The sequence below is a fragment of the Puntigrus tetrazona genome, chromosome 5, assembly GCF_018831695.1.
Source record: "Puntigrus tetrazona isolate hp1 chromosome 5, ASM1883169v1, whole genome shotgun sequence".
Taxonomy (NCBI): Eukaryota; Metazoa; Chordata; class Actinopteri; order Cypriniformes; family Cyprinidae; genus Puntigrus; species Puntigrus tetrazona.
This window is the reverse complement of record NC_056703.1, coordinates 1,424,199-1,437,500: the sequence shown is the minus strand read 5'-3', so window position 1 is coordinate 1,437,500 and position 13,302 is coordinate 1,424,199. Positions and strand designations below refer to the sequence as shown.

Here is a 13,302-nt window from a genome sequence, read left to right as displayed (position 1 = left end):
GTTGACTCACTTTTCCTGATTCTCTCTAATCAGCATGACCTCATAGCTTGCATTAGTGGCTGCTTTCAGCGTAATGTAAAATGACATGTCTTCGAACACAAATGTAAACATAAGTGGCTGAATTTTTTTACTTCTCAGAACTCTCAGAAGCCATGTCAGTATATGAACAGAGAGTGTTGTGAAAAAACGTGTGCTACTTTAGCATTCTGTCTAAGGAGATGGCCAATATCATTTCCTTCCTGCTGCCACACAAATTGGTGCTTTCTGTTTGTTCGTCTGCAAAAAGATGCTGTGCTGCACGACCATGGCCAAAAAAATAGGATTCAACTTTTATTTGCCTTTTCTGGAATCAAAGTGTTTAGTTTCTTGAATTGAGTTAAGCATTAAATCTATGACTTTGTATGACCTATATATCTTAGGTTTTAACTATTCATTTTATAATCTTATTTTTGATCATGATATTGTTAATTGTATTGTATTGTAATTGTAATTTTATGTAACAAAAAATATATATTTTTTATAAATAGACCTGTGCCAACAAATAACATTGTATTTAATATTTAATGTAAGTAATATTTAAATGTAACTGACTTTTTTTTCCATAATTTTATAACTATTTTCTTCTGGTAAAAATCTCTCTTTAAAAAAAGTGGGCAGTTCAAAATATTTGAATAAATTAGGTTTAGGTTTGTTTTTTTTTCACAAAAAAGTATATTAATGTCTAATCCTGACTAATTTTAGTGCATGGTTTTGTGTATTTCTATTAACACACACAAAAGCCACAATGGTTTTATTCATAGTCCTTAATCATAGGCCAGCAGGCCCAAACAAACAAACTGAGATATAATTGCTAGAAATGACCTCTTTCTTTAAAATAAATAAATAAATATTGACTTAAATATTGATTGTGTGTCTTAGCATTGTCATGAGTGATTATGCATTGATTGTTTTTCATATCACCCCTGCAGTGTGGAATAAAAGTTCGACTTTTGCTCACAAATGCAGCGTGTACAACATAATTGCAGCAGAATGTCAGAGCCTGTTATTATTTAGAATAGCCTGTCTTGACGTTATTACTGTTAACAGCTGATGTACGCGAAACATTTGTGTGCTGACGCCACATATACAGAGTTCAGCATTTGCATTCGTGCGTGCTGCGTTTAAAGGGTTCCACACTACAGAAGGCCTAAAGGCCAGAGCGATGCTAAAAATGGGCCTCGCACCCCGATGGTGTAATAAATATGCATAAACAGAGTCTGAGGGCAGCCTGGGGAAAGATGCAGACGTCTTTGTCAGGTGGCACAGTAGGAGCTCAGATGTCAGGGAGTTACAGGGGAGTCTTTCTTCTTATTCCTGCAGAGGTGAAGTTCATGGCTCGCTCAGCATCATTAGTCCTCCAAGTGACAGTGCTCAAATCTGCTTGTATGTAAATTCTGTCTAACATGCCGAAGGATGAACACGTGTCATTCTTGTGGTAACATATGTCCGGTGATAATGTAGATCGTAGGTTCATTCTCCATGAGGTGCGATCGATAAACTTTTAGTGTTGTGGCCTAAAGCCAAGCTTGCAACCACAGGATGCTCTAGGGGCTCATCGTATGACGTTTCATTGCTCTTGTGCTGTGGGTAATCAAAAAACCCTACCTTCATTTCCCATCATTCTTGGTGGCAGCACAAAAAAGGAAAAGGATGAAATTCATTCTATTTAATTGCATTCAAGAATGAAACGCGAGTCTGCCGCGCTCATAAACTGGCTTTATTGCCATTCTTCAACAATCTAAATTGCATTCATAATTTCAATACACTGTTAAATGCATTCATAGTTAGAAATTTAATTATGGCCAATACCGGTTAGTAATCTCAAGGCCATCGGTAATCAATCTCATGATATTATTTAATTTAATTTGAATAGCCTTTACCTTTAGAGCTTCTAGTGCAGTATTTAGCCAGTGAGTTACAAAAATAGTCAGATGGTTTTTTTATTCATTTTTGAGTGAGTTGAATCCGAACCTGGAAAGCTATTCTTTGAAAACCCTTTGAAAAGACTGTTTTGAAAACCCACGGTTTTAACAAACAGATAAAAATAACTGGACGTATTTCGATGTTATGGTCGCTGCTGATGTCTAATATGTGTTTTTTGCTCTTTTGTTGTAGTTTGTGTAAGGGCAGGACCCTCTACTCAGTGATTCGAGATGCAAAAGTCGTTCTCGACGTGAACAAGACTAGACAAATCGCACAAGAAATGGTGAAGGTGAGAGTAATTGATGCTGAAGTCAGTGTGAAGACTGATCGTTAAATGTCAGCTAAAATGCATTCACATGTGTAAAGCAGTTATTTTGCAAAACACGTCAGTGGCAGGAAGCCTTCATACCTACCTACGTGTGCCTTCCTTCACGTACAGCATTCGATTACATTAAGGGTTGCCTGGTGAAATGGATTAAAACAATTCATAAATCTCAAAGGCTGCAATTTAGTTAAATAAATACTCGCAGAGTGTGTTTCAGAGTGAAAATTAATGCAAAAATTGCAATTAGACAGAGTTAGCAGTATATCAAATACACGGTATTACCCTAATTACATTAACGCCATTTTTTTCAGGGCATGGGCTACCTACATGCCAAAGGGATCCTTCACAAAGATATGAAATCCAAGAATGTATTTTATGACAATGGGAAAGTGGTCATCACCGACTTTGGCCTGTTCACGATATCTGGTGTACTACAAGCAGGCAGGTAGGTCAAAATGTGCACAGACACACTGTAATTTCAAGTAACAATGTAGAAAACGTCAATTTGTCGTTGACAGCCATTAAAATGATGTTTAAAAAAAGGTCTCCTGAACTGTTGTTGTTATAGTTAATAAGTTAGTGATGAAATACTTCAATAGTCCAACAAGCAATTTTTCATCATTTAATTAATCAACAGTCTTGCATTACTCTTCATTTTAGGCTTGACTTTATATTTTGGGGTTGCCTCTTCAAAAGGACACGTGATGTTTCCTTATATTTTCGCCTTCAATTCAGAAGCGTGTCTGTGATGTTGTAAAATGCTGTCTAAAGTTGTCTGGAAAAAATGAGATGTGAAAAAAACACCCTGCTTTTTGCTGGAGTAGTAGCCCTAACCCTAGAGTTGAAATGCAATATGTACCTTAGGGTACTACAGTGACCTTTTAGGGGTAATTATGCTACAAATGTGTACCTTTTAAGGGTACTGCCCCAGTGGCAAGCTGTGTAAGTTTTGCACATTTTTAGTGTCTTCAGTAGAAGAGCGACAAATGTTCAACCCATCACACTATACAAGTGGCAGGCCATTAATAACGTTCTTAAATTCCATAATGACTTTCAGAACCGCTTATTAAAAACCAAAGCCTGTAATTATTAGAGTGTGGGCCACGGAGCTAAATCCAGTTTCACCTTCAGTGTTCTCATGGCTCCTGATAAATGTCTGCTTCAGTGAGTTGAAGTAGCAGCAGATGTTATCATCAAACGGGCGTTTGACAGGACTTCACTAACTTTTATTGGGGAAACTCCCTCTAGCAATTTCATTTCAATGCGCTGGAAAAACATGAATGAGATGAAATTGTTGCTTTTGCCAACCAGATATTTATGACTAAATAGAAAGAAGAGTTCGCAAATTTTTAAAGCTTGACGGTATAAAGCCAGAAATGTGCTTTATTACGTTAAAAAGAGGGGTAATTATAGGGTCGTCTGCAAGTTGATATATCCGAATCGTAATGCGTTTTATATATTGCTCTTTATAAGGTTGGACACAGAAGAAACAGACTGTTTCAAAGCGTAAGTTTGTAATGTTTCTTTGCATAAGTGCAATTTTAAATAGGTCAACGGATGCCCATTTTCCCCAAGTTGATATTATTCCTTAGGGCCTATAACTTAGGATAAGCATAAGTGAATGATCACCAGTATTTTTGGGTAAATATTGTTTTAATTGAGCACGTTTTTCCTTTAGGGTTTCATTTCAGTTTAAATCCAAGATCAATATTTAGCGTTGCAAATATTCAATTAATTATGTTTTAACGCCATTTCCTCAAAGTAATTAATTCAATTCTGCATGTGTATATGATTTGGATGAATATTTTGGCATAATTTGATGATTGCGTGTCAAAAAGCACAAAATCTGTGTGTGACATCTCATTTGGCTCTGCACTTCCACCACCTTCTTAATTAAAAAAACCTTTCCAGATTCTTCAGATCTGTGTCTATACATTCCCATCTCCTTCAATGACAAAGACTTAAAAGAAGCTTTTCTCCTCCACACTCCTTTGAACAGGAAAATCCATGAAAAGGGTGTCTGGAATATGCGTTTTGTTGCTCTCTTGCGATGTATGAAGAGGAAACATCCTCTTCTTTATGGCTGAATGGATTCAAAGATATTCTTTCCTCTAGGCAAGGTCGCTGAATTACCGTGAACAGTGCCAGACGTTTGATTTGTTTTGTAAACCTGGGATATACTTCATATATCTCAATCATTCTTCAGTTATGAATATGTTTCTGAGGGCAAAGGGAAGGGTTATAAGAAGACATGTCCTCTTCTACAGTATATAACTACACCAAAAAAAATAGTTTTTGCCATAAAGACAATTCTGTCTGTGTTTTTTTAGAAATAGAAATAGAAAAAGAAATCTTAATATATTTTGCATTGTAGTATTACTTTAACACAATTAAGCACATTCTCTATTTCAATCCTTATTACTGCAGTACAATTTAATTTAATTTAATTTAATTTAATTTTATTTTATTTTGTTTTGCAATGATGTGTGCTCAGTTTGTCATTTTAAGTCATTACATATTTTATCATTTAACATTTACAATAATAAAAAAAAATCTAACATTACAGTAATGAGAATGAAATAAATAATATGATAAATACTGTACTTGAATTTAATACTGACACAATGCAAACATACTTCGGAAGTTATTTTACCTTCATAATAATATGTTTTTGTCAGTTTTATAGTAATGAGATATGAATAAGTGAAATATGATAAATGTGCATGATAAATGAAAAATAATTTTTTGTCCCTTCAACATGTTCTTGGCAACTTTAATCATCGTCTTAACAGCATTCAGTGCTTGCATTTGTGAATCAACAGACCTGAAATGCTATTTCAATTAAGAAATTTGACTTCTTTGTTTTCATTGCATATGTTTATTTGTGTAATAAGATGTTTAATGAAGTCTTTGGCTTCGAATGTGCTGAAAACGAGAGTAAATGATCCGGGGCAACGTGAAGCGTTTGCCACCGCTGATGACCGTGATGATGCTGATGTTGTTTTGGCACTCGTCCCGTTCGTGTTTGCGTGTCGCTCCTCTTCGAAAATGTTTTCATTGGCATTGCAAGCAGTAAATCAACATCCCCCGATGGAGCGATATTACAAACACTCGTACCCATCGGTTCATCTGATTATGAGGCTGATTTCGCACAAGTGTGTTTACGTACGTTGGCAGTGATTACTGGGGAAAAGACGACGTCTCCACGGCGACAGGTTTACATCGCAGCCATTGTTGATCAAGTCTCTTGGATCGGCTCACCGTTGCCGTTTTGATCAGCCCACTTCTACACCTCCGCAGCCATGTGAATTATTATCAGGAGTTATTAGGAGGAAGGGATAGTATTTGAGAGCGGCACATTTTTCTCAGGCCATCAGGGACGTGCAGGCTCTAGCATAATTATGAATTGTTTATCTGAAAGGCACAAGCCTGGCTCTCAGTAACACGATTTTACATTAGTTATGTATTATGACTCAGGATCTGACTGGGTATTGAAATAAGATCTGATTGTTCGGGGATTCTGTGCCGTTTAAAATACCGCATCCGTGTAAGGCAACAGCTAGCAGGTACGAGTGGCTGGTGAAGCTCGCACCCAAGCATCGTCAAATGTTCAAGGTTTGTTTAGGAGGGTTTGCGTGGGTTTGAATCTTTATGAAATCATTGGAAATTTACTCTAAGCATTCTGATGGGCCACGCAGATTTCTAATTTTAATACTAAAGCCCTAAGTGCTTATGTATCATTTTTGTTGATTTTTTTTTGCTTTTTAGATTATGGTATAACATAACACGATCTGATGGAACAAAACTTTGTTGTTGTTATTGTGTCTTGATCAGGAGCAATTATTATTATTATTATTAGTAGTAGTAGTTGTAGTAGAAGTATATTTTAATTAGCGGGAAATATTTGCTCCTGTTTTTATATTTTAGTTTTTATATTTTTAGTTCAAAAAGATCATTTTATTTATGACAATGTAATCTGACTGTGCACAATTACGTAGGCCGTTGCTTATAAAAAAATTAAATATATAAATATAATCTAAAATTGAAATGGTATAAATTAATGATAAATTAATAAGATCATTTATATATTAGTTATTAACTATTTATATTATTATGAATTTATATATAATGTTAAGGAAATTAAAGTGGATTTTTGAAAATGACCTTTCATGCAGTGTGTGACGCAGCTATAATTGAATATAAAATTTTCTGCAAAAGTTTTGTGTCTCACAAGAGAAAGAGAAAGAGTCGACTCTTAATCTGATCTATTCACTTTGCTTCTGAATGAAAATGCAAATTCATGCTTTGTCACTAGGTGCTGCTTTTTGAGCGTTAAAAGCTCACAAACACTGCTTTAAATGAAAGTGACCGATTATCTGAGGTGCTTGGAAAAATGCGTCGTAGAACAAATCATTTGGGAGTCGTTGAACAAATAGGGTAAAAATAAATGCATATTATTATGCATGCATGCATTTCATCCTGTTGTTTGGGACTCCCAAAACTAAAATATGAACCTTTCATAACTCATAATAGTGGAACTTTTAGGAAAAAAAATATTAAAGTGCATTTTGTCCCCACTATTTGAGTTTTGGGGGGTATTTATGTTTAATATTATGTTTAATAGCATCTTTTGACTCTGTCACAAAAGTATATATATATATATATATATATATATATATATATATATATATATATATATATATATACACTATCCTGTGTAGGTGAAGTAGTTTTTACTTTGGATCAGAGACTCAGTCAAGCTGAAACAGCTCTATGTCTGTCAGAGATAGACCACTTTCAAATCCACGTCTGACACTCGAGAAGGAGGCAACTACTTTATCATTGTAGAGGGTTCACAGGTTTTTAATCGTCCCGGTGGGGAAAAAAAGTTTACAAGTGTTTACAGGTTCCCAGACTCTGCTACATTGTGTTCTTCTAAGAAAAAAAGTTTGATCAGTGTGACTTTCTTGATATTCAGTCTTTAAAACACATTGTAGATTTTCTGTGGAACATATTGTCACAAATATCAAATTTGTATTTAAAAGCAAAACTACATCGATGTAAAAATAAACACAGGCATGACCTGTTGAAGAGGTTGAGCTGCAAAAAATGATTTGTGAATGGTGCTGCTCAGACAATTTTTTTAAGAAACATTCAGAAATCTCTGACTCATTGCTTTCTAGGAGAAACAACAAGTTCAAAAAGAAATCTTATTTGTGAATTAGACTTTATGTCGATAATCTGAGTGCGGGAGACTAATAGTTGTTTGCTCTCTATTGTATTTCTTGGACAGAATTGTCATTGTAATGATCTTTTAGTTTGTTTTCTGACCTTTTGTGTGGTACAAATGAATCTAACTTCAAAAGGATTTGTGTGTTGTGACTGCTCATGTTCTTCTGTGTGTGTGTGTGTGTGTGTCTCTTTCCAGTAGGAGAAAGGATAAGCTGCGGATCCCAAGCGGCTGGCTGTGTCATCTCGCTCCTGAGCTCATCCGTCAGCTCTCCCCAGAGACCGCAGAAAACCAGCTCCCTTTCTCCAAACAGTCTGACGTCTTTGCCTTTGGGTGGGTCCCTCTCTGTCCCCCTCTCAGCACCCGTGTTTTCACCCCTCACTGCTTCTCTGCCTTTGTCACTCAAGGGACGAACAGAAACCATTTTATTTACAGATATAAGCCTGATTTTCTTTCCACAGTGTATGTGTCTTTATCAGCATTTGGGGGTTTTAGGCATTTTAGGAAAACTAAAATATTAGAACATTTCATTTTCATCTACACAATTCTATGGAATGCAAAAACAGAAATTTATAATACTGAGCTGACTATATTATATATATATATATATATATATATATATATATATATATTTATTTTTTTTTAAGAAATTTAATTTTTCAAATTTAACATATATATATATATATATATATATATATATATATATATATATATATATATATATATATATATATATATATATATATATATATATATTTTTTTTTTTTTTTATTTTTTTTATTAATTTTTAATGCAATAAAAGTATAACAGTATAAAAGTATGTTGCATTATTCAAAAGGAGGACAAACAGCCTTTGGATATTTTCTAGTCAAACATTAATTTTATAATATTATCTAATGCATCTACATAAACAGATTTTAGTTTAAATATATAAATGAATCACTTTAACTTGTACGCTTGCCATATGCAAATACAGCTGTAGTATCAAATGGCATGAAAAAAAAAAAAAAAAAAACAATCATAAATTTACAATAACACAAACATCTAGATAGACTGTGGCCCTTTTAGGATGAACATTATCACAAAATTGATTCGCCCAGTGCTCAGCCTTCACTAATAAGATTGCATTCGGCATGCAGAACTGAACCTCCATCTGTACTTATTTCTACCTGACCCGGGCCTTTCCAGAGGCAGTGACTGTGTGGGCCAAATGAATAAAAGAATGGATGGTTGGTTGACGAAATGAAGGAATGCTGCTCTGTTGGGTCCTAACACAATTGCGTCCTCAGCTGTTCTCTCCATATGGAGGCTCTGTCACACTGTCACTCTATGGGAGCCAAATACAGCACCCACGCAAGCTGTCCAGCTGGTCACACTAAAGGGACATTACCTAGAGGTGACCCCAAAGCAGTTCTCCCTATTGTCCCTTCTGCCTCCTCTTTTCACTTCCGTTGTTCTCTGCAAGTGCCGTGTTTTAATGATGCAGAGAGTAGGCAGTAGCTGTGCCATATTTTCTGCCCGTATTGCTCTCATGTTCTGTTCTCTCATGGTCTTTTTATGATCCTATATGTATATACGCTGTGAAATTAACAATATGTTAAAATCGGGCCAAATTCACTAATTTGTCACTCTTTTCAGTACAAACATGCGTCCTTTCAGTGTAAATTAGGCTAATTATAATATGCATTATTCAGCACTATCTGCCTGGCGCTATTGACTTTTGCTTTCTGTGGGCGGTAAATGTATTTTTTATTATAAAAAGACATGTTTATGTATGCCTTCCAGCGATCATGGCAGAGGTAATTCATCAAATGATGATCAAATGATGGAGAAACTGGGCATATGTCCAGATTCTGTGTGGACGAGTGCATTTTCAGCATTTTTTAGGAGTCGATTCAGGTGCCTGAATCACAGTGAAGTCGAAAACTCAGATCAGGAAGTCTAGCGCATCTTCTACAGAAAGAACTAAGGAATATACCACACAACTTTTAAAATCTGAACACTAATAAATAATGAGTTGTCCATGCCAATTCTTTACTGCACATCTTTAAAAGCTGACAGTATACTTTAACGCCAAAAGACGGTTTCTAAAAACCGAATCTAAATTAAGAAACATACGTGATATCATCTGACTCAGGGGTCTTCAAACTTGATCCTGGAAGGCCGGTGTCCTGCAGAGTTTATTTTGCCTCAATACACCTGCCTGAGCTGCGTTTCCCAAAAGCATCATTAGCTTAAGTACATCGTAGATCAATTGAAACCAATGTAGCCATGATCAACTTAGGCTTACGATGCTTTTGGGAAATGCAGCCCTGGAAGTATACCTAGTAAGATCTTGATTAACTTTAGGTTTGTTTAATTAGGGTCAGAGCTAAGCTCTCCAGGGACACCTGCCTTTCAGGACTGAACTTGGTGAGCCCTGATCTAACTGGATGGAATCACAGATTAAAGCTAAAAAAAAATGCACCATGCATTTTTAAAAAAATTAAATCTGTAAATTAAAATCTGCAGATTGGCTCTGATTTTCTGCAGCTAGCATCGACTGTAAAACAAAATTCTTGGCAAAAGTCATGTATTCCAACCTTAAGAAAGGACCCACAAGATTGGAAATGTAGTGCAAACTGAATTTTTTACATTCAGATAAATGACACTACACTTTTAAAAATAAAGGTTGCACTGCATGCTTAGAACAAGCATTTTTTTTGCATTGTGCAAAAGGCGTTTTCCCAGTGATGCCGTAGAAGAACCGTTTCCCTGAAGAGCCGTTCAGTGATAGTTCATTTCTCTTAGTGTGAAGAAAGTGTAAAAACCTTTTTTCCACTATAAAGATCCTTATGTGCAATGGAAGCGTTCTATGGAGGTCCTTCGTGGAATCATCAACAAGCTTAGTCACCTCTGTTTTTACAATCCACACTAGAATGCAAAAACACAGGAACACAGAAAAAAAAGATTTTTAAATGTATCCGAATTAATTTGGACATATTTAGAGCGTATCATTGGGTGCAAAAGTGAATTCTCGCCATCAGTACTGCAGAAGCCATTTGAATGACATTGATTTTGTTTTTCTCACCGATCTCAGCAAGCTGCACGTTTTACTTTTGGTTTAAATTGCAGAGCTCGGATGATTGGGCTTTTCAGCAGCGCTCTCCACTCAATGATTGTTAATTAGCTCTTAAGTGTGGTTTAGTAAACTTTAACATGAGCGTGCTCTTTAGAGCAGAATACCGTGCTTTTCAGCATTCTGCAGCACCTCAAAGTCATTTATTAATTATCTTGGATGACTTCTAACTAAATCAGAATGCAAAGTGACGTAGTGCTTTAAAGCTTTTGAAACGCTGTATTGCGGCCCCTCAGGGAGGCCCGTGGCACTCTTCACATGCCCTCATGCTCACACACACACACACACACACACACTTATGTCTGCGACATACTTGTGAGTAGTTCCATCTGACTTTTTGTTCTTCTTAAATTAAACAAATTATAATTAAGATGTTTATATAATTTAATATACTTTTATTCTAATTTAAAAATGCATTATTCATTATTTTCAAACCTATTTTTATTATATTTAAAGATATTTGAAAGTTTTAGGGACATATTTAGAACTTTGGCCCTCAAAGGTAAAAATTATGTCGTTCTTAAATTATGAAAAATATATTTAAAAATATATATATATATATATATATATATATATATATATATATATATATATATATAATAAAAATAAATAATTCAAATAATTATGTATTGATTTAACCACAAAATTATGTCGTTCTTAAATTATGAAAAATATATTTAAATATATATATATATATAAAAATAAATAATTCAAATAATTATGTATTGATTTAACCACCATTATATTACATATAAAAGTATGTATATATTTAATTTCTTTTATTAATTTATGAACGTTTATGAACATTTTGCGCTTTTTTTTTTTTTTAAATACTTTATGTCAGAGCATTCAGAAATGTATTATTAAATCGTTAAATGTACTACAATTTTAAAAGTATATATATATATATATAGTACTATTTTTTATTATTTTACATTTAAAGCATATTATTAATTTAATTTGATCTAAATATTTGTAGTAAAGGCAATATTTGGCCAGTTTACAAACTTTTTATATATAGTTTTTCACCGTACTTTAACATTTATGAAACAACACTCATACTCTTACTCATAGACATAACATTTCCCTTTTTAAAGTACTGAATGTATTTATATTTTATTTTCTATAAATATATTTTAAGAAATTATTCAGCCTATGTGCAAACTTGTTTTATTTGCTTTTAAGAGTTTTTTTATCATATTAATGAGAACGTTTTATACGTTTTATCCTCGCAAATGCAGAGAAACCAGTTCTGGCACACGCACTAATAACATCGATGTGTCCTATCTTTCAGCACTATCTGGTACGAGCTCCATGCGCGCGAGTGGCCCTTTAAGAATCAGCCCGCTGAAGTCATTATCTGGCAGGTGGGAAGCGGAATGAAGCCCAACCTCACTCAGATCGGCATGGGCAAAGAGATATCCGTGAGTATTCACGTGCAAGAAGTTCCCGAAAAGAAGTTGTGGTTTACAGTGAATTTATAAAAGCTAAGGGGTATTGTTAGTGAGCCACCTTGGCTGTTATGAAATTACTGTAAACGTAATTATTGCTTTTATAAAATGGCCATTCCATATACGTAGCGAGGTTTCTCAAAATGAAACAAAGCAAAATAAAATGTGAAGATATAATTAAAAATATTATTTTTGAAAAAATCGAGCAACACACAGATTTAAAAACGACGAGGTGTGTGTTTGTAGAGTCGTTTACAACAGCTTTTAACCAATCAGAATCAAGTACTGGAAACTATCCGTTTTATGGCTTTCATCGCGTCAAATAAGCACCCGGTGCCTGACCAGATTCTCCTTTTCCTGCGCAGGACATCCTGCTGTTCTGCTGGGCGTACGAACAGGAAGAGCGGCCCAGCTTCTCCAAGCTCGTGGAGCTACTGGAGAAACTCCCGAAACGCAACCGTCGCCTGTCTCACCCAGTACACTTCTGGAAATCAGCTGAGTATGTGAAATGAGCTAAGCTAAAAATCAAAAACCGCCTGTTTCTAAAATAAACAAACTTGGAACAACAACAACAACAAACAAACAAAAAAAAAACCCGCAAAACAATCGTGAAGTAACGTTAAGATGGAGTCGGTCCGCGTGACTGAGAGAGCCGCTACTCGATGGCGCATGTGTTCTGCTGTATTTAGCGACGTTTCCTTAACGCAGTGATCATTTAGCATATTTAGAGCACACGGTATTTTCTGGTGTATCGTTTGGTCATGAAAGGGAGATGTTTTCTTCTTCTTCTTTTTTTTTTTTTTGCTAAATATGTTTTGCATATATCAACTGCTTGTGATTATTTCTCATTACCCTGAATGAGTCCACTTTCAGTGAATGTCGTTTTCTTTCGTCGAACCTCTGCAATGCATTTTTTTTTTTTTATATAAACAACTAAGACTAGTGTTATTCGAGTTTTTGTCTGTATTGTTTATATTCCTTTCGAATTCAGCCATCGGATGAATGTATTTATATATATATATATATATATATATATATATATATATATATATATATATATATATATATATATATATATTTTGTTTGTTTGTTTTCGATTTTGAGAAATGTACCCTTTGGAGTTGTTCTGCACCTGTTTGTTTTCTCTTCATTCACGCTGTATAGGTGTTTCTCAGAATTCCATCCCGTCTTTCGAATTTTTTTTTTCCGATCTCAA

The 13,302-nt window shown here is 34.7% G+C and overlaps 1 protein-coding gene across 2 annotated transcripts in view; it reads left to right on the top strand.

Annotated features, from left to right (window-relative positions):
- Positions 1-13,097, top strand: part of ksr2 (kinase suppressor of ras 2) — a 70,284-nt gene extending 57,187 nt beyond the window's left edge. For both annotated transcript variants that reach the window (XM_043240640.1, XM_043240639.1), the window contains exons 17-21: positions 2,155-2,251; positions 2,599-2,732; positions 7,716-7,850; positions 11,930-12,059; positions 12,452-13,097. In XM_043240640.1, the coding sequence (XP_043096575.1) occupies positions 2,155-2,251; positions 2,599-2,732; positions 7,716-7,850; positions 11,930-12,059; positions 12,452-12,598 (643 nt within the window). In that variant the 3' untranslated portion in view covers positions 12,599-13,097. The remainder of the gene's footprint in view (positions 1-2,154; positions 2,252-2,598; positions 2,733-7,715; positions 7,851-11,929; positions 12,060-12,451) is intronic.
- The last annotated feature ends 205 nt before the right edge of the window (positions 13,098-13,302 follow it).